Genomic DNA, 25062 nt, shown 5'->3' with positions numbered 1-25062 from the left:
CACAATAAAAAATAACAAAAATTACTAACATTTTTAAATAGTCAGTGTTATTCACGTAGTTATCTAACCATATTCTTATTTAGCCTTTACCAATGAACATATGGTAATAAAAAGCTACATTTTGTGAGTAAAACATTTAGAAAAGAATGGACTTGAATGACCATCTACCTGATCAGATCTAATAAATGGTAATGTTCCTAACTCTGTCTTATTTAACTTCAAATACAATTTGATAAAATAATTTACAGGTTTTGTGAGTAATATGATGGTATAGGACTAGGTGTAGATCTAGGTCTACATCTAGGTATATATCCAGACTTGTGTATAAGGGAAATCAGATTTTAAATATAGGTAGATACATTTATTTACATAAATATATATAAAAATACATACTTATATGTGCATATACATATATTTATATGTATATATATGATTTTCCATATAAAGAAGTCTGGACATTTACTATTAAGCTATATGGAGTACTTTGATACAGAGTATAGTGTTCTTCATCTTATAAGCATAAGACATTAAATATTTCTTGAAAATGTTTGCATGGTGATGTTTACTTTTCATTTGTTTTTCTGCTTTGTGCGTATGTGTAATTTAAATAATTGGGGTCCGGTTAAATTAGAGCAAATATTTTGTTTATTGACTTGATTTGGCCACACTGAGTCACTGTTTAAAAAAATAATAATTCTTGAGTTTCTTCTCTGTTATCATTATGCAAATTTCATAAAATTAATGAATCAAAATAAGATATCTCCATTTTAGTCATTGAAAGGAACCGGCTATCTAAAGTATTAATCAATGAATTTTATAGTGCAAATGAAATCAGTAGCCATCATTAATTCTGTTCACAATATTTATAAGGAAATCATAGGAAATTATAGATATCACACTAAAAGTATCTATTTCTTTTAGCTTGCTATGGAAGGCAGATGTTAAATACATCTCCTATAGAATAAAATATGTAAGATATGTTTTATCTTGCACCAAAAATACATATCTTGCATTGCATTTTGTATGTTGCTAATATAACTTTCATCCTATACCATCTCTAAATTTCTATCCAGAATACATTTCCCATCTAAGCGACTGTTGTTTACAGATAGCTTGTTTCCTTTTCTTTCTATGGCTGATAATTTAGCAATTCTATTTTAGTGTATGCTCTCCCCTAAGTGCATAAAGCACTTCTGACTGTTTACCCTTAAAACTCTAGAGAGTTAGGAAAACCTCTAGACTGCTTCTGTTTATTGTACACACATGCACTGTTAAGGGTTTATTTTCAACAGGAGAGAGACAAGTACAGAGATAAAGACCAATGACACATATCACTCTACTGGCACATCCTGCTGTGCAGCACAGCATATGACCTATTTTACATATATATATTTCTATATTTACCTTTAAATTGATTCTGTTTTCTCATATGCACTAGTTTGGCCCTTGGTGGTGATAGTTTTTGTGTTGTAGTTTCTGCTACTCGTAAAAAAGTCCCTGTTTGATTTTCTTCACTGTCTGCTAGCTGTAGCAGTCAAAATTACAGGCTAATGGTTAGACAAGCAACTTATAATGTATGATAATCAATACTCAAAATCCATTTCCTATGATGTGACATAAAAGCATGAAGTGAAAAGACACAGATTTTCAGGACTAGAGCTCCAATGCTCATGCAATGCAGGTGGTTTTCAATTCAAGGTCATTCAGTATTTCTTTTTCTTCTTTTTTGGCTTCATATTTAATTCAGTCACTTCTATGATGCCCAGGGAGCAGAAATGGAAAGTTAGTCGATACTGTGAGTAGAAATGCAAGTATAAAAACTGCTTTAACAAATGCAGGAAATGAGAAGAGGAAAGAAGATATGGCATGCAATATATATATATAACATATATATGCTACATGATATACATCTCTTTTACTTAGAGATAGCCAGCAAACTTTGCATTTTTGTTGGCAGCAATGAATAATGTAAACACTGGGTAAGGTTTCTCCTCGTACCAGTGTATGTATATGTGAAAGAGCTAAAAATATAAATCTTCAAACATAACTTGATTGCAACAAATTAACCTAATGAGTCTTGAAAATCTCAAAGTACAGTTTTTGGCACAGTACTGAATACCTAGTATAATAAACTTATTTCCAGTGACTGAGAACTTCTCTGATCTTTATCTTGTGTCTGAAGTTTGCTCATTTCAATCTCAGTTTAGGGAAAAAATTTTAATTTTTTTTAAGAAATACAGTTCAGTTGAGTTTTAGAAAAAAGTCATTTTCCAAATCGAATGTCCCAGTTCTATATGTCATATGCATATATATGTTGTAAATGTAGATAGAAGATAATTGTATATAAATATATATGAACATTTCTTTGATGTATTGTAAGATAATATGACATAGAACTACTACCTGAAAGACAGTAAGTATTTCCCTTTTACAATGGCCTTTTTTGGTGAAATAAAATAGACTGCGATGTATTGAATCTTCCCAGCAGTGTTCAGTGGGGGTCTCCCAGTACAGAGATCTTGACACATTCATCATGGCTAGAAAGTTTTATAGGAAGTACTACCATTGGTTTTTGGTTTTGTTTTTGTTTTTTTTCCTGAGAAAAAGGAAGGAGCAAAGAAGGAGCTTGCTTTGCTGGAATAATTGAAAAGAGAAGAGCAGAGAGAAGTGCTGGTCCATTGACTGTGCAGTTCTGAATATTTTATGGTAGCTTACATGCAGCAAGGTTTATTTTCACCTCTTGTTAAAAAGCAACAAAATTGTTTACAAATATCTATACGGATAGTTAAATTTACAAAATAATTGTTGGAAAGCTGATTAGTTGTTTAGGTTTGAAAGTGCCAGAAAACTTTTACTCAGCATTGTCATGAATTCCATATATGAGAAAAATATTTTGAGATATATCTAGGGAAAATCCTAAAGAAAATACCTATTATTTCTCCTGACTATATAAGTCCACTTTTAAAACTAGAGGCTGAGCTCGCCACAAATCTTTTCTGAAGTATTAGGAGGATGAGAAAAATAAAAAAATTATTTAATAGCAAACATCTGAAAAATCTAAAGTTCTAAATTAACATTAGAACAGTTTGGCTTGGAGCACTGTTTGCTTATTTCTGCTGGATTTCTGTGATAAAGTGTTATCAAACTTGGCTAATATTAACTATTGCCATGCTACAACTAAGAACTTTCCCCTCCAATGCTCTTGCCCCATGTGTTTTTTAAAATATATTGATTTGGTTTGTTTTGTGAAGTTTTATAGGTTTGCTGCCCTTTTTTTTTTTTTTTTTGAGGGATTTGTTTGTTTGTTTTGGATTTTTTCTGTTTGGTTTGATTTTTGGTTGTGTTTTGGTTTTGTTGTTTGGTTTTTTTTTTTCAGAGAGAATAGCAGTTTTACTCACCTGTTTTACGCTGCAGCTTTTTGATGCTATAGAAGCTCCAGAAAACTAGATACAGAGAATTTAATGGAGGTGAACTAATGGGTAGAATGAGGTATATAGCTATGTCCTTTATTTGTATGGCTCCCATTTCATTAAGCAATTGCCACACATATGTTGTGTGGCATATGTCCATGATTATGCATACCATCACAGTCAAGTGAAGTAAAATGAAGCACAGCAAACTTAAATTTCTTCCTTAAACTCTTTTTAGTTCTGTCACTGTGTTACTGTCCCAACGTCAGGGGTGTCTTTTGTTTTTCATCATGATAGTTCTATTTTTTAATGTTTACTAAAATCAGTGTGCAGATTACTTTTCCTTGGAACTCAAAGAACCATAGAATGGTTTGTGGTCAGAAGGGATCTTGAAAGATCTGCCATGACAGGAATATCTGTCACTAGATCAGGTTACTCACAGTCCCATCCAACATGACTTTGAAATCTTCCAGTAATGGGGCATCCACAATTTCTCTGGGAAATCTGTTTCAGTTTCTCACTACCCTTATATCAAAGAGTTTCTACCTCATATATGTACAGTCTAAATCTGCTTTCTTTCAGTTTATGGAGCCCAGGACACAACTGGCTTTCTGGGCTTTGAGCACACACTGCTGACTCATGTTTAATTTTTCATCCACCAGTACCCCCAAGTTCTTCTCCACAGGTCTGTTCTCAATCTGTCCAACTCCCAGTCTGTATTGATACTGGTGAACTCTCCAGCCTAGGTGTTGGACCTTGCACTTAGCCTTGTTGAATTTCATGAGGTTCACATGGCCCTCACCTTTCAAGCCTGTCAAGGTCCCTTTGGAGGACATCCCTTCCCTCTAGCGAGTCAGATGCACTACTCAGCTTGTTGTGATCTGTGGGCGTACTCAATCCCACTGTCTCAATGATGCAGATACTAAATAATGTTAGTCCCAATGTAGACCCTGGAGGGACACCATTCATTTCTGGTTTCCACTTGAACATTTCAACCATTGACTGAAACTCTTTGCATGTGACAATCCAGACAGTTCCTTATCGATCTGATAGTCCATCATCAAATCAATCTATCTGCAATTTAACAGCAAGAATATTATGCAGGACCACATCAAAGGCCTTGTCCACTGATGCAATCACTCCATCATAGAAGACCCCTGGATTAGTCAGGCAAAATGGTGAAGCCATGTTGTCCATCTCTAATGACACTCCCTGTCTCCCATATGTTTTGATATATCTTCTAGGAAGATCTGTTCCATGATCTTACCAGGTATACAGGTGAGGCTAACTCACCTCTGTGAATTTTACATTTAAAGTCTTTATGTCACATTCTTTTCCTCAACAGTCACTCTGTTCTGCTGTCCCTGTACCTCATTCTCTCTTGCTTTTAATATCTTTTAGAGCTTGCACCATACTTAGATTTTAAAGTCTTCTAGGAAGGGAGCACGTATATAGTATGACACTTTTTCACAGAACTGTATCATTAACAAGTATCAGTTCTGAGTAAATTATCTCATTCCAATTTAACTGGTCATTGTGACATAACACAATTTTATTTAAATTTAAATCATATTTACTCATATATTTTTAGAAAGGTGAAGAGTCAAAACTGTTTACACTATTGGATTCTTGTAGATAAGCTTTGGTGTTTCTTTTGTGTCATGTTTCGACAGTGCAATCATCCATTAATCTAGTGGTGGTATAGGATTAGTAGGAATTCATTTTCTAATTTAGAAAGATGATGATTGCTTAAATTTTTCCTATGTTTGCATCAACATGTTTGTTCTGCTTTTCTGAAGACTTTTTGTGCATGTCTCTGTATGTTTGCTTCATCTTTACATTTAAAGGTGTACTAACACGTTCTTGTCTAACTGGAATTCCAGGCATTTTTTAAATACTAAATTCCTCAAATAAAATCAATATTGAACCTCTCGGCCCATTATGTGAAAGAAAAATACTCCATAGCTAAAGATCAATGTGTAGTAAACTGAAACGTAGAGATGATAAAAGGATTTATTCTATTTATTGTTTTTCTTATCCCCGATATTTGGTTACAGTCAATTGTACAATTGTAAATGAGTACAATTGTAAAATAGTAAATGTTGGCCCAAACATAATCTATTAATGTAAACGACAGACGAGCTAAGGTTTTTAAAGCAGAAAGTTTTCTTTGAATTGTAGAGCAGGCAGTATCAAAATTTATGTTCTAAAAATGAAGCAAAGAAATCTCATTTAGCTATATACTTTGAAAGAAATAGAATGTAGAAATCCTATCTGAAAACATTATCAGTTCAAATAGTGTGTCACAGTTTGTCATTCTTCCAAATTGTATGTATTGAGCAAATCCGTTTTCACTTACTTGCACCAAAACAAAAAAGGGAAAAACTGATTACATGATCCATACTCATGTCTAATAAAATTGCAATATGCACTTTTTGACAGGCTTATATTTAATGCATACTGATGGGAAATTCTAGTTCTCTGTTCTCAGCAGGAAAAGTAGGGTTTTAAGAAAACCTTTTTATTTTGTGACTGTCACACAACATAACAATTATAAATGAAATGGAGGTGACAAGAATGAAAAACCAGCTTGCTGATTTTTATGAAGTGTTTGTATTTCCAGAAAGGCACTCATTGCAGTTATTTGATTTGAAAAATTAATCCTTATAATTCCTTTTGAGTTCCTTAAGTACTGTTCACTCTTTTCCAGGATGAGTTTTACAGAACAAAGCCTAACAGATTTCTACAGCAGATTAGTTTACACATGAAGCTCAATTCCACTGAGAATGATTCTGTAATGACCCCTTTATATTTCCATTGGGGTGTGTGAATGCTTTAATATGTAGAGAACAGAGTTAAATAAATCTATTGTCTCAACTAACACGTTTATGCAAACCTTCTGAAATATTTAATTATATCTTCTTCTTTTTCTCCACAATTAAGAAACCAGATATCAAGGCCATCATGTGTTTATTATAGCCTATCCATTAGACTAAATAAATTCACTTATAATTAGGGTTTTTTTCTCTTTCTCCTTTGTTTTGCAGAGCAAGAAGAATGTGTTAACTGCACAGATGAATGCAGAGTGCTTGGTCATTCTGACAGGTGTTGGATGCCACAATTTCCTGCAGCCAGTCAGGCTGAGAATGCAGATTATCGCACAAATCTCTTTGTACCCACAGTTGAAGCTAATGTTGAGACTGAGACATACGAAACTGTGAATCCCACTGGGAAAAAGACTTTTTGTACATTTGGGAAAGACAAGAGAGAGCACACTATTCTCATTGCCAATGTTAAACCTTACTTAAAAGCCAAACGTGCCCTGAGTCCTCTGCTTCAGGAGGTTCCCTCAGCATCGAGCAGCCCAACCAAGACATGCATTGAGCCTTGCACCTCAACAAAAGGACCACTGGATGGTTGTGAAGTGAAATCAGGAGCCTTGGCTGAACCCAGCAGCCAGTACTTGTCAACTGACAGTCAGTATCTATCGCCCAGTAAACAGTCAAAAGACACTTCCTTCATTGCATCAGATCAGATGGCTAGGGCCTTTGCAGATGTACATTCCCGAGTGAGCCGAGACTCGAGTGAGATGGACTCTGTTCTGGAGCAGTTAGACCGTTCAGCCCGGGATCTAGGCAGGGAGTCGGTGGATGCCGAGGAAGTTGTGAGAGAAATAGACAAGCTCTTGCAGGACTGTCGGGGAAGTGACCCTGTGGCCATCAGAAAGTGAGGGGGAAAATGGACAGGCTGACAGTTTGGTTCTTCTTCTGCTGATTAAAAGTAAATAAATAAATAAATCCCCTGCTTGTAACAGAATTAACAGGAATGAAGGAAGACCAATGCTGCTTTAAGGCTTTGAGTGAACATCTGAAGTGCCCACAAGTATGTTCTTTTCACTGCTCTTTCTTTTTGACAGATAACACTGGTTTCATTTTGACCAAACTTTCATTAGGACAGAGTCAAGTACACCAAGAATAAAATGAAAGAAGGAAAGACAGTGCCATTTTGACAATCTGATAGGAAGGTGTGAGAAAGATGGAGTGGAAATATGTGTGATACTTTAAGACTGTCCTCAAATAGCTGATGCTGACTTTACTGTTTACGTATAAACCCCAAGAAAAAAAGGGTTTAATAATGCTGATCTGTGGTGGATTTCCAGCAGTCACCACAGGCTTCTATTGAAAGTCCTATAAAGAGTTATTGTAGTAGTCCAAGTGACATCAAACATTAACATTCATTTGTGGTAAATATTTATGTACAAAGTTATCTGCCACAAATATGGGAAAGAAAAAAAAGAACAATAAAACAGAAAGAACCATTCCAGAACATTATTCAAGGAAACATATCCTAATCATTAATGAAACACTTCATATCATATTAAGGTTAAGTGTAAAATGATATAGTCCATCTTGTCCTGCACACACATAAGCTAACTCACTTTATAAAAAAGAAAAAAAAATTAATATCTATTTAGCTTTTTAGTGTCCAACAAAGCTATAAATAGTTAGTGATAAGTTTAAAAAAAAAGGAAGTAAAATAAAGTTTGAAAAAAAATAGAGTTACCTTAAGGGTAATACAGAAAAGAAATTAACATTATTAACACTTTTTTTATTCATTTGTGGACACTAAAATAGCTCAGGAGGGTGAAAATGTCTTAGACATCCACAAAAATCACATGGTCATTTAAATGTGCAAATGTAAGAAAATTCAGTGTGTTTACATCAAATGACATATTTTTATTGATTTATTGCAGATTCAGTGCATATGAGCCAAATTGTTGAGTGTATAAGAGCTATATTGTGTATTTTATTAAATTAATATATAGTTGTGTTGCAAAAATATTTGGGCTTATATTGTAAATGGCAAGTGTTGCCTCGGTAGCTGTCGAACTCTATGAGTTTTGTTTTTTCCTGCTTCCTTTTCCCCATGGAATATGGGAAGCAGCGCCTCAGAGCAAAGTCTCTTGTTTAATGTATGGTCTACGAAGTACTGCAGTACATAATCTGTTCAAAATGTGTTTGAGTGAGCTGATGGAGCTAGCTGAACAGCCTACAAATACATCCATCAGTCATGGTTATGTGCAAGTCCTTGTAGAAGCTTCTATTGCAAACCCATGTGTAATAACAAAAATTACACTCGAGCCAACAGCTGGAACCTCCTTGGGTTTTTTTTTTTTCAAACACATGCAGCCAGCCTGTTTAATGTAGGATATTTGATTGACTTCTTCAGAGATGATGCCATTTCCAAAGTTTTGGTATAAAATTCATAGAACTGAAAAATGTTTCAGTACCAATATGGCATAAGGAGTATTTCATCTGATTCTTCAGAATATGCAATTGCTTACTGCAGTTCTAGATAAACAGTGGTTATTTTGGGGGGTGGTTTTAGTTTGATTTTCACTTGAATAGTATTTTCAGATAACTTGGTATATAGTTCCTACTTTTTATTATTTTTTGCTAAGAGTGTTTTTATTGCATTTGAAAAATTCAAAATTACTTTCAGGTATAACTTAAAAACCAACACACATTCAAAATGAACTTGCACAGAACAAGAAGAAGCAGAAGAATAAAATTACTAGCTCAGGATATATACTTCAGATAGTCCGTTGAAAATACCACTATGGCACATTGTTAAAAAGTTAGGTATTGGGTTTATTAAATTTAATCTGTACTATAAAAACACACATAAAACAGATTGTCACTCTAAAAGACCATAAGCCATAGTCTGTATCCGTTCAAGAAAGAAAGTTGACCCAACAGCCTATTTTGGTTTTGGGATTGCATTTAAATGGTGATTCTTAGCTAGTTAGTCCTACAATGAATTGTCTTTGGGAGACAACCGTTCTGACAGTTTACTTTTAGCTCCTCCTATTAAAAAAAATCCACTATTACATGTAAGAAAAGGATCTTGTACATGTCTTATCAAGCTACTCTCCATGTTTTGGACAATTTATGTATCTAAAATGTAGTGTTGTCTGTGTTATATAATTTTATTTTTTTGGCCAGGAGACCTGAGATTGGTTTTGCTTGATAGCTTGATAGCTTGAAATTCCATTGTGGAGAGGATTTCTTATTGTTTGATTGATCTTTTATACGTATTTTCGTGGTGCCCATCACTTCAGTGTCTGTGCACCAAATCTTTAGCTCTGCCGGTGAGATCCATTATTCAGCAAAATCTAAGCCAATATGTAAATGCAGTCAAGTGATGGAGATTTGTGTATTTTATAAATGATTTTAACACTGAATAACCAATTGTACAATTCATGTATGTTTCTGAAGACATAAAACCACAACATTCTGAGAAAGGGCTGTGCCAATGTAAGAGGAATTTACCTTAAGGCTCTCTGTCACTAGTGATTTACTAGCTTTAGCTGTTTAACACATTATCTGTATTTAGTAGTGATTATTTATTTACCAGTCTGAGGTAATTCAGAATTCATGACTCACAGCTTTATAGAAGAGTTTAGGAAACCTTGCTTTTATTTAATTTGGCTTATGACTGCCTCGTGTTGTAGAACTCTGGCATACTGCTTCCAGTAAGGATATCCCAGGTTAAAAACTCTATTTCACAATTTAGAATGGATGCATAATGAACCAATAAACCAGTAAAGCTTGTACAATGTGAGTTTTGCTGGTTCAGTCAAAATTAACATGATTGTGTGTGAAGGACATACTGCACACAAAAGAATTTAAAAAGTGTTTTTTTCTCCATGGTATCTCTAGTATCACCATTGGAGAAAGAGGCAGCAATGAAAGATAAAATTTTGGAGTTATTTCACTCATTTCTTACATATATGCTTTATAAGATTAGGAGAAAATATCCGCCACATCATTATAAAGAGAATGTTGGAGTTAAGGGAGGCAAGTTAAGCAACTAATAAATTTGTACTGTACACTGTGAATAACGAATAAGGCATTCTATATCTTTTTCTAATTAACAAAAGCCAGAAACTGGGAGTTCCTTATACTATTGGCCAATCAAATCAGAACTTAAAATCAGACCTTTTTTTCCTTTTTTTTTTTAATTGGCATATTTATCAGGAGATTCTCCTGAACTGTGATTTGCCACTTAAGAATAGCCATTTCCCAGTCCAAGTTACCCTGGAAGTCAAACGTTGCTCATAGTGGAGCAAGATGCATCATTCAAACAAGTTTTCATGCTGCTTGCTGTCAAATGAAAGGGCAATTGCTGAGGTCAAGTAGGAGTCTGAAGCCTAGCATAACGTGCACATGCTCATTATTGTCTAATTACTTTCTTTTTACATCAGGTAGTGATTATTATTGCATTAATTTAAATGGGAGTTTTGGCTATCAAGATTTGTTGATTTGAAGTGTAATTGAATGAAATTCGATTAAGGTTTTGACTTCTCTGGCCCAATTGTGATACAGGTTGGCATTCTCATTTATCAGCCCCTGTCTCCCCATATGGCTCAAAGTTGCACCAATGACTGGTGAATGACACAAAAACCCCCAAACAAAAGCAGCATACATTGTATGGATTTTCTCAACCGCTATTGTTTAATGGCTGTGTTTAATGTGACCTATCTGGAAAATGAGGACTACGAATAAAAAGCAATTACTAATAGTGGTGTTGCCTGCTTTTGCATTCATTAACACAGAAGAAATGTGTTAAACACTGCATACCACAGGGAGCCTGATGGTAATTACTTTGGAAAAGCAACTTGTGGCAATGCGGCTGTTACAGCTAGTTATCAGTTTGCCAAAAAAATGACAGTTCCTGCTTCATTTATTAGAAATGTGTAACTGTTTTCTCTCAACAGGAAAGTGGTGAAGAGTTTTCATCAAGCTGGGTAGGTTTATCTTTTAAGCAGCTGATGCACTGAATCCCTACAGGCTGTTATTTGCTCATAGAAACATGGAGCTGAATAAAGGATATTTTGTTTTAGTACACTGGTGTGAGTTCACCAAGAACATTATAAATCAAGGTATAAGTTCTCAAAGACTGTCAGACCAGCAGAGGAGATCAAAACGCCGCTTAAGTATACAAATGGAGAAAAAAACCCTGAAGAATGCAAAGGGTTGGAGTTTGATTGTGGTTGGTTTTTTTTCAAATGTCTGTTTAAGACTCTGAGCAATTTTATTCATGTTGCTGTAAATAACAAGATAAATTGCTGGGAAAAATATTACTAAGTCCTATTTTTTTCCCCATTTTTTTTGTTATAATTTAACACTTTCATTAACCTCTTTTGTTTGATTGTTTTTTGTTATGTTTGAACATTATGATTAATCCTTAGAGTGTATGGCCTTCTCTGTCTCTGTTCCTATGTGATTATAGCAATGACATACCAAATTGTGTAAAGCCTGTACACCAGATTTTTTAGGGGTTTTTTTTAGGAAGAGTTGGTTTGTCTTTTGTTTGTTTATTTTTGTTTCATTTTTTTGTTGTTTTTGGTTTTTGTTTTTGTTTTTATTTTGGTTTGTTTGTTTGTTTGTTTGTTATCAATAATTAAGTACACAAACATTACTTTTGACAGCTAAATAGAATTTTAGCTTGTTCAGAATACTACAGATATTATAAAGATATGTTCTTGTCCTGTGGACAGAATTATCTTTTTTCTACATTGCATTTTTTCTACAAGTAAGAAACAAAACCAGCCTGCATCTCGTTAGCTGGCCATCCTAAGGCACAGAAACCCACCATGGTTTTCTTCCATTTTTCTCGTTTCATATATTTATCTTTCTACAGACTGAATTCCAAAATCTAGGAAGCCACTCTCTGTGCGGACTCCTGACAGAAGGTACCTTATGCTGCTGATGGGCTCACTGGACATGGGATGTTACTCTTAATGTCTTCAGCTTTGTGTAATTCAAAGCTTGGCTGGATCTACAGTATATGTAGAACAAGTCATAAACCATCCTGGCTTTTCTTTACCCAGAATACGGTGTCATTGATTTCCCATTTGGAAAGTAGCCAGTCTGTCAAACAGAGATTCTTAGATCTCCTTTAAGGCAACCACGTATAACTGCTTCAGGGTGTTCACTCATGGGATAAATACCCTATCTTTATCCTTTATTGAGTCTAAGACATGAAAGCAGCTGAAAGCTTATTTCTTCAGTTAGTAATGTTTCCCTAAAAAAGAAATTTCTCCAGTAGAAAGGACAACTTTCTGCTGTATGCATAGCTTGATTTGTGAAAGGTCACCTTAGTTTCAGTAGTGCATGAAGAAATGGATCAGGGAATTAATGAGTTATCTAAGAATTTTCTGAGATGTATATTCAATAATGGATATGTTATGATTCAGGGAAAATAGTACAGTATCTTGATTTATTTATTGTGGATTGTTCCTGGTAATGCCTGGCTCACGAAAACATTTAGTTCGAATTTTGGGGAAACATTTTTCTCTCTTTTTTTAAAGATTTTGGTTTTTTGGTTGGTTGGTTGGTTTCCTAAATATATACTATTTGGGGCCCTTTGTTATTTTTAAAATAAAAATATTGTTCTGGTATGGTTGCCCCCTTTAGGTTCTTTAGGCTGGAGATAGTACCTTTTACTTGGACAAGACTCCAAAATGTCTGTAAGCATTATGACATTTATCTTGGTGAGAGTTAATGGTGTAGGCGCAGTTTGAAACATATATTACTGGACAACAGATTCAGATTTTTACCTACTGAGGAATGGAACAATTAAAATTCCATTTCTGAAAATATATTTTATTTAATACTTTGAACATCAACTCTATGGAAATTTTATTATAGCGCACCTACTGAACTGCTGCCAGAGAACTAGGGGAACAGTCAGCCAGTAATCCTCAAATTTTCCAAGTTAAAAGCAACCTTGAAGTTGCCTCTGGAAATCAATTGATTACTAGTGTAGTATAGAAAATATATTTTCATTATGTTTGAAAAAGAAATACTCCTTAACAAATTTGAAATTACATCTTGTAATAACTGCACATTTTCCATCTTTTTAACTGCAATCACATACAGAACACTTTTGAGTGGTTTGATTTAAGAGTGATAAAAAATGGATCACTAGACTGGCATCAACATCGAAATGGGAACACCATATCTGTCTGACCATCAGAAAATGACATTTATCTATTTCTGTTATTACTTTCTATAGGAAAACGTTCCACGCATATATTTTTTAAGCCTTTTACATCAGGCATTGATTATTATGATGGATGCTATAATGATTTCTGCAAGTGTCCCTTTTATTAGTCATTACTCCTTCCTTTTCATATGTCCATTTAAAATTGTTTACATTGAAAATTTTTCTCATTAAATTTAGACCAGATTACCTCTCTGTCTTCAAAGATATTTCACACTTCATACTATATAATAAAAATATTAATAATAATATTTGTAGGTGAGACCTCCATTTATTTCTTACAACTCTTTGGTTTAAAATTTGACTAGTGCTGCTAAAATAATATTTTATTTTATCAATATTTTTATTTTCCAATTAAAATCTTTATCTTTTTACGAACAAATTTTCCATTCACTATTGTGAGTTCAGTGGAAGATCCTGTTAAGAGGAGTGCCATACTTAATAAGCTGGACAGCTCTAAATAAGAATGTTTTCTTGGTAACTAAACATATAGCTATTTTGTCTTTAGTGAATATTATTTCTTTTTGGATTTTTTGTACTGAAATTATGAGAAAAAATAATCTGATATGTGTATTCTGGATAATTAATACATTTAATATCCTCTAACTATAATATGGTTCATAGTAATGATATTTCATTATGAGTATATGTTTAGAGTATATGTCTTAGACCAGATGAGAAATTATACTTACTCTGAATACCCTTTGAGTTTCCATGCTTCAAGCCGTATTGCCTATGGGAATGATTTTCTATTCCCTTGTGCTTCATTCTAAATTGAGAACAAAATTAATATAAGCACTGCTATATCATTTAATAAGGAATTGTATAACACCAAGTGAATATAGTAAATACAGCAGAAAAGAATACATGTGAAACTATTTTAACATTACAGTATCATTGTATTATAAGAGATTTAGAACAGAGATTAGCAACTGTTAATAAGCCTTTATCTTTTACCACAAGATAAACGTCTTAAAAGCATTAGAGGCTTGCCTCAGTTTAAGGTCTGTAGTAGTAGTGGAAAGCTGCAGAATAAGGGTACTGTTCAGACTCTGTGTTTCTTTCATGGTATTTTCTAGAAGAGACTCCAGAGGTTGGTAATTGTGTGTCCATAGTAACTTATGCACTTCCGTGAGCCAGTGTAAGTGAACCAAGCTCCCTGGGATGTACCAGCTCACTGCCACTCAGTGCTCCAAGACTACCTTAGCAGAGTCTGTTTAGGTGACTTTTTATGGATCCAATATGGATAGCAAGTGTATTTTTTTAGTACATCTTTTTGTACGTGTCAAAGTAAGAACACCTTTCAAAGGAAAAGAACATCTACCTTTTGAAAAAGCAACAGTTTTTGAAAAGAGGTCTCCAGAATCCGCCTAGAAAAAAAGAAAAAAAACCCAGGAAAAATAGCAAATATAGTCTTGCTTGCGGATATTTTTCCCTTCAAAACTCAGTTGAGTAACACTGTTGATGACTATAAATCCACCACCATACTTTTCTAAATACACCTTTTCCAGTGGACTAAAATAGGAGAGAGGAATGGAAGTTTAGAAACCCAGGTAAAACCTGTATAGTGATAGCAAGCACATTCAGTCCTTTAATTCCAAATTAATCACCTTTTTTAAAAGATTCATACTTCTGCTCTTATTAATAACCTTCTATGGACTGCTAAATCACAAAACCACTGCAATTGCAAAAGTTAATGTGGTGGAGGTAGATATCAAGATAGAGAAGGAAAAGGAAGACTATGCTTCAGGCAGACTTCCAGTTCCTATTAATTCTTATCCCTTTATCTGAGGTGAAATGTCAGGGACCCATCATATTACTGCAACAGTAGGAGAAGTAGAAACAATTGAAGGACGCCTGAATCAAGCACTCTTGTTCAAAAAGCTTTCATGGAGATTTGCCAAGCTTATTCTGGGATCAAGCCTGTAAACCTGAGACAGCTCTGCCGATAACTAGTAATTCCTGTAGTCTAAGGTGATGTTCACATCACCTACTGCCTGGAACAATTTCAAGCTTCTATGGGCAATGACAACATCAACTGCAAGGAGCCACCAGGTGCAGCTGCCAAATCTTAAATTCCGTAGCTTCTTGTAAGTGGATGCCAACTCTCCTCATTCACTTTATTTCCTTCATCCTGAGTGTTTATAAGGCATACTACTAAATGCTAGTTGACATTCCCAAGCCTTGAAGGGTGGTCTGGAGGAAGACCAATCCTTGTTCAATGCATGAGTTTGTTAGCACAGAATGCTTTTTTTGAAGCCAGATAAAAATCAGAACTGTATTTGAAGAACCACCTGTTTGCTCAGTTTGGGAATTTCTTTAATTATTATTTTGTTTCATTGTATAAATAATCCAGAAAATCTTCAGCATCAGTGAAGCTAAATGCATGCTCATTTTTAACAGCAGCATAAATATTAATCACAATCGCCAGTCCAGACTGAGGAATTTATTTGGCATAACATGTACAAGTACGCAAAAATTATGTAAAAATGGAAGTTATTATGAGCTGTAATTAATATACTGTGCTACCAGCTGACTCAAAGCACTTTGCTCAGCATCCTTAGTTTTAAAGACTGCATCTGAGTGGTGGTAAAATATATACTAAATTCAGTAAAGCACATCAGCAGCCCTAGGCTTTCTCTTCTAGTAGTGTCTAACATTGGATTTTATTTCTGCTAGAATCTTGCTATTAAAAAAAAAGGCAGTATAATTGCTGATTTACCACCACTGCTTAATCTAATTCAGTTCTTAGTGGTCCATTTGCATAGTGGAATTTGCATTTTATGTCAGAAAAAATGTTATGACTCCACCTGCCTTAGTTCAGAAAATGTATCAGAAAGGGAAAACAGTGGTACAACAAAAAAGTGACAAATCACCTTTACTAAAACAATTTAAATATTGAAGGGAAGGGTACCTGTACAGTGTAACATCTTTGGAGGTGAACTAAAAGTGCATCAACTCCCTTCATCTTCCTCAGTTTCATCACTCGATTTCTGTTTTACTGGGTTTCCACAACTCAGAAGTAATTCTCAAATATGCTGCTATCACATGCCACTATCTGTGTAAAATTTTACTCATTGCGAAGACTCTGACAGAGAATGTGCAAAGACATATGCAGGCATATAGTGCTTTATCAAGCTGTAACATCACTAAACATAACTGTCTTCCTATTGACTTGTACCTAATCCAGACACTAGAGATCACAGACAAATTACAAGGTGTCACACCCTGTCCAGCATGAGATGATCAAAATAATAACAAATTTAGGATATTTTTTATTGACATTTTATATATATTTCATTATATTTTTGCCCTTCCTTCGAGGCTCAAATCCTATGGGTGACAGCTGTCATTATAAAGGTGACTCATTACATTCATTTACAGAGTCCCTTAACAGATGGAAAGGTCTTTGTTTCCCAGGGAACACTGACAGGTTATGATTTCCAGAGCTTTTAATCATTTTAACAAAACTTATACACATCTGTCAATTACTCTATTCAGTGATGTTAATAATACAGCAATCTGAGAATGACAAAGTACGCTTTCCTTTTCTTGAAACCACAGCTTTTCCATCAAGACTGGAAGCATAGAACAAAAACACTTTTGAAGAGCTGTTTTCTCCAGTGTAAGTAGCGGTGTACTTGATCTGGCTGAGATGGAGTTAGTTTTCCCCACAGCAGCCCTCACAGTGATTTGGTTTGCATTGGGAGCTAGAAAGGTGTTGGTAACACACTAGTGTTTTGATCCTGCTGAGGAGTACTGGCATAGTGCCAGTACTCTCCAACATTCTGCCCTCTCTCCCAACTCCCACTGTAGGCTGGGGGTAGACAAGACTTTGGGAGGGGACATAGCCAGGACAGCTGATCAAAGGAATAGTCCATACCATATGACAGCTCAGATATAAAAGCTGAGAAAAAGGAGGCAGGAGGGGACGTATTCATTATTTATGACATTTGCCTTCTGGATCAACTGCTACATGCACTGAAGTCCTGCTTCCCAGGAAGGGACTACTGGACGTCACCTGCTGATGGAAAGTAGAAAATAAATCTTTTGTTTTCCTTTGCTTCTGCACATGGTCTTTGCTTTTGCTTAATTAAACTGCCCTTATCTTGACCCATGGGGATTTTTTTTATCTAATTTTCTCCCTCTCTTGTCCTGCTGAGGAGGGGATGGACAGAGCAGCTCGGTGGCCACCTGGAGTCCAGCCAAGGTCAACCCACTACAACCAGCATTTATTATAACAGTAAAATTTTATTTTCATGGTACCTGTCTACAGAGCTTTTTTCTTCTTCCAAGCTACAGTGAAACTATAAATCATTAAAACATACAACTGATAAAACATGACAAGCTGGCATCACACAAATAATTAAAACCAAAGTCACTGTGCAGAACTGATAATTTTGGTCAGGTACAGAATAAGGGCCTTCACTGTGTTGCTTTTTCTGGTTCAGATCGCAAGCACTTCAAGCTCCCAAGGCTTCAAAATAGAGGCACCAGATGTATGTGTACTAGTAGATGTGGTAGCTCTGCCTCATGACTAATGTGCAGCTCATTCATTCACTATAGAACCGAGGCTGTAGTTCCCCTGTGTAAACCAGGTATGTTTTTGCAGCGATATTACAGGACATCGACATAGAAGATCTATAACCTTTCCAGAGCAATGACAATGGGATGTTTTGGGTTTTGTTTTGGGATTTTTTTTTAGATCTATAATGTTCAATATGAGTAGAAACCTGAGCATCTAAATGAAATTTTACTTTTTAGTCAAAGCTAGTAAACTTTTTAGGAAAAATATTTTTACAACATCCTATACCTCTATTTCTTTTAAAATCTGAGGATTTTTTATTCTGATACCTACTACAAAAGTAAAAATAGCCATAATCTTTTGCAATGTTACACATTAACTGTACCAGAATCCTTTCAGCTTTCAAACTATATTTTTAAGATCTCTCAGTGGAAGACTTTTGTGTTATCAGATAGTTCTTTGCACTATTTAATATCATTACAACTTTATTTGAAGACCCTAGAGAAGGAGTCACAGTTTCTTTTTAAGCACCACTGATAAGCAGTGAAATATTTCATATTGGAAAGGTATTACAGAAGCAAAGCAAAGCAAAACATAACAAAACAAAAACAATATTTTGGACAGAGAAAATTTTATTATCTCCAAACAGTCACAATAAGAGTTATATGACTGAGAATTTATAGGTTATGGTCTGCACAGGTAATGCGTACTGGAGCCAGGAATTGAACTTGAATTTCCCTTTAAGTCTAATACAGACCTTGAACTATTACAACCACCTTTTCATCTTCTTCAGGAAGACTAGAAAGGTTATGGATCAGAAAGGCAGTTCCTAGAATTTCACCATGTTCCAAAACAGTTTAACCTCTTCTCTGTAAATGCTGTATAAACTTTGCCATTCTTTCAGCAACAAAATAATCAGGAAGGGTGTTTCCCACCATTTTCTTAGGGGCCTTACACTTCTAGGGTCCTTGACACCTCTGTATATATTCTCTTGAAAAAAATATGGACTACATTCAAATGCTATTCTGTAAAGTAAAATAAGTGGCAGCTGGCACCATACAGTTTTGTTATAATGAAAACATGAGGTGGTTGCCATTACACAGTCCTGCACTAATGAGAACAGTAGGAGTCTAGCATTACAATGGTCTAATGAAAACAGGAAATGGCTGGCATTAGATTGGTCTAATGAAAACAGGAGGTGGCTGGCACTACACTTATACAATAAATAAATTAAGGTTTCTGGCCCTACCAATCTCATCTACATTATATATTATTCCAGTATGTAAGAGAGAGGTTTCTGTAAAGTCGGGGACAGTGACAGTAAAGAGCATTCTTTGTTACATCACCTCAGAAGCAGAGTGGTGTTGTTTGTCTTTCAATTTTTGCTTCCTTTTTTTGGTGGTTATACATCAGTGAAACAGGGACATGGTTTTAAAAAATGACATGTAACCTATATAGATTCTTTGTTTTATTTAAAAAATAACCAAAAGCAGCTTGTTTTCTGGTGTCTGTCATGCCATTATGTGAAAGGTTAAAAATAGCTTATTTAAAAGTAAAATTTAATATGACAGGACTTTTTTTAATGAGCCTTACACTTAGCCCTCCCCAATTTGGGCTAAGTATCCAATTGATGAAAATACTTTGGGATATTTCATGTAATATAGAGAATGAGATCAAAAGGAAAAATACATGCTGAGGAAAAAAACAAAAACAAAAACAAAAAGCACAAAATCAATCATTTTGCTAATGGGCTTTCTTCTAAAAACAGAAGGGTCAGGTGGTTTTCTTCCTTGTTTTTCAAGCTAATCATTCTAGTTGAGTCTTTTTAATTATTAGTACACAAGAGAGTCTTCTGCGTAGGTCTTAAACAATGAACAGACAACCATCTTCCCTTTTATTGCACCTTTCAGAGCCATCTGAAACTGATTGATTCTCACTCTCCTTAATCTGGCTGAACTCACTATCAGGTTCGTACAGTTCAAGGCCAGTACGTTAAGGCACTGCATCAATCCACTCATACGGTACCTTTCAGCCACTCCTATCTCTCATCTTCAAGCTCAACTGCATTGTTTCTGGACATTTTCCATTGAAACCAAGAAATGAAATGAAGCGAGAAAATGTTTGGAGTATGATTTTCAAAGCAGCAATTAGTGTGCTGGAATGTTCCAGCATAAAATGCTGTGCTTCCTGCAGCTTGTTATTCTGCCGATAGCTTTGGTTTCCACATTCAGATTGAAGTGAAAATATTCCAGTCAGGTAGCTCAGAGTAAAACAGCAGTGTGATGCAAATAAGGAACAGATAATCAAATCAAACTTTCTAATCGAGTTTTGCTATGCTGAGTCTCTTATTTCTCTCTAGCCTGCAGTTTGCATGTTTTACAACACTGCAGAATTAACTTGAAGAGTAAATACTTGTGAGTTTATCAAATCCTGTCATGTCTCACATATACTGAAGAAAAAATGAAGTAAAATAATCTTCCTGTGCTGCTTCTATTATTACTTTAATTTTTTTGCATCTTTAGTGGGGTGCTAATTTAATTGTTTTGAAGGAGGGGAATAGAAGATGAAGAAAAAGCCAGAAGGGGTAAAACAGGGTGAGTCCTATTAACAAATTTTTGTTTTCTTTTTCATTTGTTTTTATTTCTTCATCAAAAAACTGAAGGGAAAGAAAAGAAATACTCATACCTTATGGACCAGATTTTTAAACTAAAACGTATGGCACTGGAAGCAGCATATGCCTTAGAAAATCTGCTGTTATGTGTTTTGTGTGGAAGCCACAGACATGGCTTAATCGAGATAGGAGGCGACACGTGCCATGCATCTGAGATTAGTGGCTGGCCCTCAGCCATTAATGCTGGCATCCCAGGAACTGACTCAATCCTCTGCCAAACTTCTGCTGGGATTTGGGTTCAGTGAATCCGATTCACAATCTTTAATCCCCCCCAAGCAGTATCTCTGAATTGCGGAGCTTGCAAAACATCCAGGTGGTGGTCCAGCCATGACAGTGACTGCATAAGCTGAACAAACAGACTGCTTCGTTTAAGAGTTTTACTATTCAAAAAGTTTCTAGCCATCTACCATGTGTGTCTGAATGCCGGAGCTCACCCCTCTTCTTTTCCTTAGGTTTATTATACTGCATAGACAATAGTCATATTGCCCCTTGCATAAGCCTTCGAATCCCATTGAAATATTTGGGATCTTAAAAATGTCGTATACTATAAATCTACTTGATGGGTCTCATCATTCTGTAAGCAATATTTTTCATTAGCTTTGCAATTAATATGGCATTTTGCTCTATTTTTAAACTAACAAATTTTGTCAGGGTTGGCATCTTTATTACATTACCAAATATATCAGTCAATACCACCTGGTATAATTGAGTCTTGTTATATGATTCAGATAGTTGCTTAAACTATGGATTTTTTGGAGTCAAATTTTCTAGAAGGAAGAATATTGTTTTAATAAAATTTTAGATAAATATTTAGTGTATCACTGTAACTACTACTCTTGATTTAAGATAATTAATTGACCTCTCTGTGTATAATATTCAGGATCATTTATAATTGTGTTGCACCCAAAAAGCTGTATAAAAACCATTTGATTATGCTTTATTTCTACTTCACGTTGCATACCAAAACTAGCACCTGACACTCACAGAAGAACACGAATGAGTGTGATAGTAGAGGTCCTTATAGGAACCAAGGTTTTTGAGTTGTTTTAAATAATATTAGGGAATATGCTCTCTTCTGGCTTTCTAAGTAAGGAAACTGGCAAAGAAGAAAATTATGAAAAAGTTGCCTATCTTTTAATGGAATGTGGAAATTAAAATTTAGAATCTAGGAACACACACACACACATACACACAAGGAGAAGAAGCCTTTGAAAGTAAAAGATTTAAAATTGAGCTGCACAGATTCAGCTAAACTACATTCTAACCCAAATCTTTTTCATAGATGCATTCCCTTATAACAAAGGACATATTCTATACTACTATAAGGTTAGCTAATTAAAAGCTTTTCATTCTCATGTGCATCTGTAATCACATTTTGGACAGTTCATTAAATTACAAATATGGAAACAGTATCTAGATATTATTTATTTCCCTGTAAATACTTTCTGCTTATATTTGAGTATTGAAGAAATACTTGTAAAATCTAGATAAGTATTTAAAATGCCCTTATCTTAAGCAAATAGAAAGGCTGGATTATAATCAGCACTTCCACATAACAAAACAATTTGGTTTTGTCCACATTACTAATCCAAATGAATTTTTCTCACAAGTTACATTCTTATAACTTTCCAGCCATTCCTAATGCAAATAAAATAGAAGATTGCTTACTTTAAGGCACTATAATTTCTTTCATGAAAAACACTGAGAATTTTTAAACTTTATATGAACATGAGAGATTTACGGACTAGCTACAGCTTGAATTTTCAGTGTACATAAGAACTAATTTACTGCACTATGTAGTTGTGCCAGATCCGATCAACTAAGTGGAGCTCACCCTATCCAGTTCTTGGGACATCTCCAAGGAAAACAGAGAGATCTACTAAGTAAACTAGACTGTTTACCAGATGTTACTGTCCTTTTCTTCTATGTCAACTTTAAACTAGTCAATATTAGTCAAAATTATTTGACCTGATAAGGTCTCTGCCTTTTCATAGCTTATGGCAGAAGCCCTCATTCTCTCCCTTCTTATACTAAGATAAATTGAAAATTTTGTTCTAAGTTTATGTGGACTCATTCCAAATGTTCTGTCAGCTGTGGTATTCCATACTCTGAACATCTATTACCTGTCTGCCAGAGGTAGAAGAAACTGTAACTACTGCTTCAAGTGGGGTTGTTCAAAGCTACATTTCTACTTTCATACTGGTTTGGGGAAGAATGGAGAACTTGTCTTGCCTTGAGCTGCTTCTTTTTGGATTGAAAGTAAAAAGAAACATGATATTGATTATTAATGGCTCAATGGTAGTTCTCGGAGATAACTATATTTATTTATGTGGGTTTTTGGACCAGATTTTAATTTGAATTATTATATTAGCCAAAGAAAGATTTCATATCTTCAGGAAAAAGTTGAAGCTTTCCAGGAAAATTACTGATTCTGCTCATGCAGGTAGTTTCATTATAATTAATATTTGTGCTGGTACTACATGAATGAAAATTATTTACACAATATTACAAAGCACACACACACACAGAAAAAAAAAAAAGCTGTAATGCACATACTGCCCTGTGAGAGATGTAATTGGTAGGTAAAAAATTTCCTTGTATTTGGACATGAAAAGTATCTCTTCGAACTCTGGTAATAGATAGAGAATAACAGTAGTTTATAACCATGTAAAATTTTGTCTTCCATTAACCATGCATTTTTATTACATGCAATGTAATTATATTAGCCAGGGAAAGATGTCATATCCTTGGAGAAAAGTTAAAGGTCTCCAAGAATGGTGTAACTGTACTTCTACCATATCTCCTAATGCAAGTGTTGGCGGCAATGACCAGGGGTAGTGCTCTACTCATAAACAGGGAAGACCTGCTGGCAGTCTTCGAGTGTAGCTTGAGTTGCAGTGTTTCCAAGATGATTAAGTTAAGGGCCTGGATCTGAAATGGAAAGAGAAGCAGCAAATTTTGGATTCTGGACTCTACAGCTGCATATTTCTTCTAATTCAGTATGTTGCTTGGGAACTCTCTGGGTAGCTGCCATGAAGAAGGATGTCAAGGAGAGCAAGGTGATTTTTTAAGAAAGCTTAAAGATAGCTCGGGAGTTAATCATAGACTCAAAGAAACTGTTGGCTGGTCTCAGTTTCTGTGAAGATCAAGAAATATATGCTTTTGGAATCAACATCCAAGTAAGTGAAAGACAAGAAGAGTAATCAAGAATACTCAACGTGGACTTTTCCACAGTAAAGTGTGCATAAAAAAATCTATATTGGTGATAACCCCGCAGGAAGGAGTGGGTTAGACTAGATGGTCACCTGATGTCCCCTTCAACCAATATTTCTGTGGTTCTGTGACATTCCCTGTGCATAAAAAAGATGAGCTGGCTGAAACGTGTGTGTTGTTAAAGTGAGTAGAGTAAAACTTCTGAGTAAGAGCTAGGACTTGAGGCTAGAGATGTGTTATAAGAGCAGGTTATAGTTATGGCTTGGGGATCACCATAAGTTTTGCATTCAGTGCGAGCAGTGAGATGTTTGGTCATGGGTTGCCCTGTCAGCCCCGTGGAACCTGATGCTTCGCTGGGAGAGATTACTCTTAGGATCTATCTCAGGTGCATCCAAAGCCTCAAAGGGGTAATTTACTTTCTACTTAGCTGTCAGCAAAATCACTATCTGGAAACATCCTATTTGACAGAATTGTTAACAGCCTTTGGTTCTGTCTTCCCTCTTCTATTCATCTGTGGGAAATGTTGGTACAAATTTATAGCAGTTTGTCTCCCATCATAACAAATAAACAGTTACTGGATTTATTTCTGCTGTCCTGTATCTTTATAATAATCTTTGTCACAGATTTAATTTTCAAAAACCTAGAGATGTAAACTGGTGTATTGGGGGTGTGTGGCAAGGTTTTGGTAGTGAGGGGGCAACAGAGATGGCTTCTGTGAGAAGCTGCCAGAGGCTTCCCCCATGTCCAACAGAACCAATGCCACCGAGCTCAAGGATGGACCCACAGCTGGCCAAGGCTGAACCTATCAGAAATGGTAGTAATGCCTCTGTGACAACATATTTAAGAAGGAAAAAAAAAAAAAAAAGGAGAAGAAAAGTTACTGTGCAGAAGTAATTGCAGCCACAGAAGAGAGGAGTGAGAATATGTGAGTGAGACAAGGTCAGTGAAGAAGGAGAGGGAGGAGATGTTCCAGGTGCCGGAGCTGCGATTCCACTGCAGCCCATGGAGATCTATGGGAGAGCAGAGATCCACCTGCAGCTCATGGAGGACCCATGCCGGAGCAGGTGGATCCCTGAAAGAAGGCTATGACTCCACGGGGACAACGTGATGGAGTAGCCTGTTCCTGAAGAAGTGCACACAGTGGAAAGTTTGTGAAGAACTGTAGTCTATGG

At 35.3% G+C, this 25062-nt stretch overlaps 1 protein-coding gene across 9 annotated transcripts in view; it reads left to right on the top strand.

Annotated features, from left to right (window-relative positions):
- The window catches only part of PCDH17 (protocadherin 17), a 90786-nt gene extending 79792 nt beyond the window's left edge, over positions 1-10994 (top strand). For 5 of the 9 annotated variants that reach the window (XM_064645601.1, XM_064645602.1, XM_064645604.1 and 2 more), the window contains one exon: positions 6458-10994. In XM_064645601.1, coding sequence (XP_064501671.1) covers positions 6458-7140 — 683 coding nt within the window. In that variant the 3' untranslated portion in view covers positions 7141-10994. Of the gene's footprint in view, positions 1-1747; positions 1796-6457 lie in introns of all 9 variants that reach the window. The other 4 variants (XM_064645607.1, XM_064645606.1, XM_064645609.1 and 1 more) reach the window with 3 other exon arrangements.
- The last annotated feature ends 14068 nt before the right edge of the window (positions 10995-25062 follow it).

This window comes from Pseudopipra pipra, chromosome 2 (assembly GCF_036250125.1).
Source record: "Pseudopipra pipra isolate bDixPip1 chromosome 2, bDixPip1.hap1, whole genome shotgun sequence".
Taxonomy (NCBI): domain Eukaryota; kingdom Metazoa; phylum Chordata; class Aves; order Passeriformes; family Pipridae; genus Pseudopipra; species Pseudopipra pipra.
This window is presented reverse-complemented; position numbering and strand designations above follow the sequence as displayed.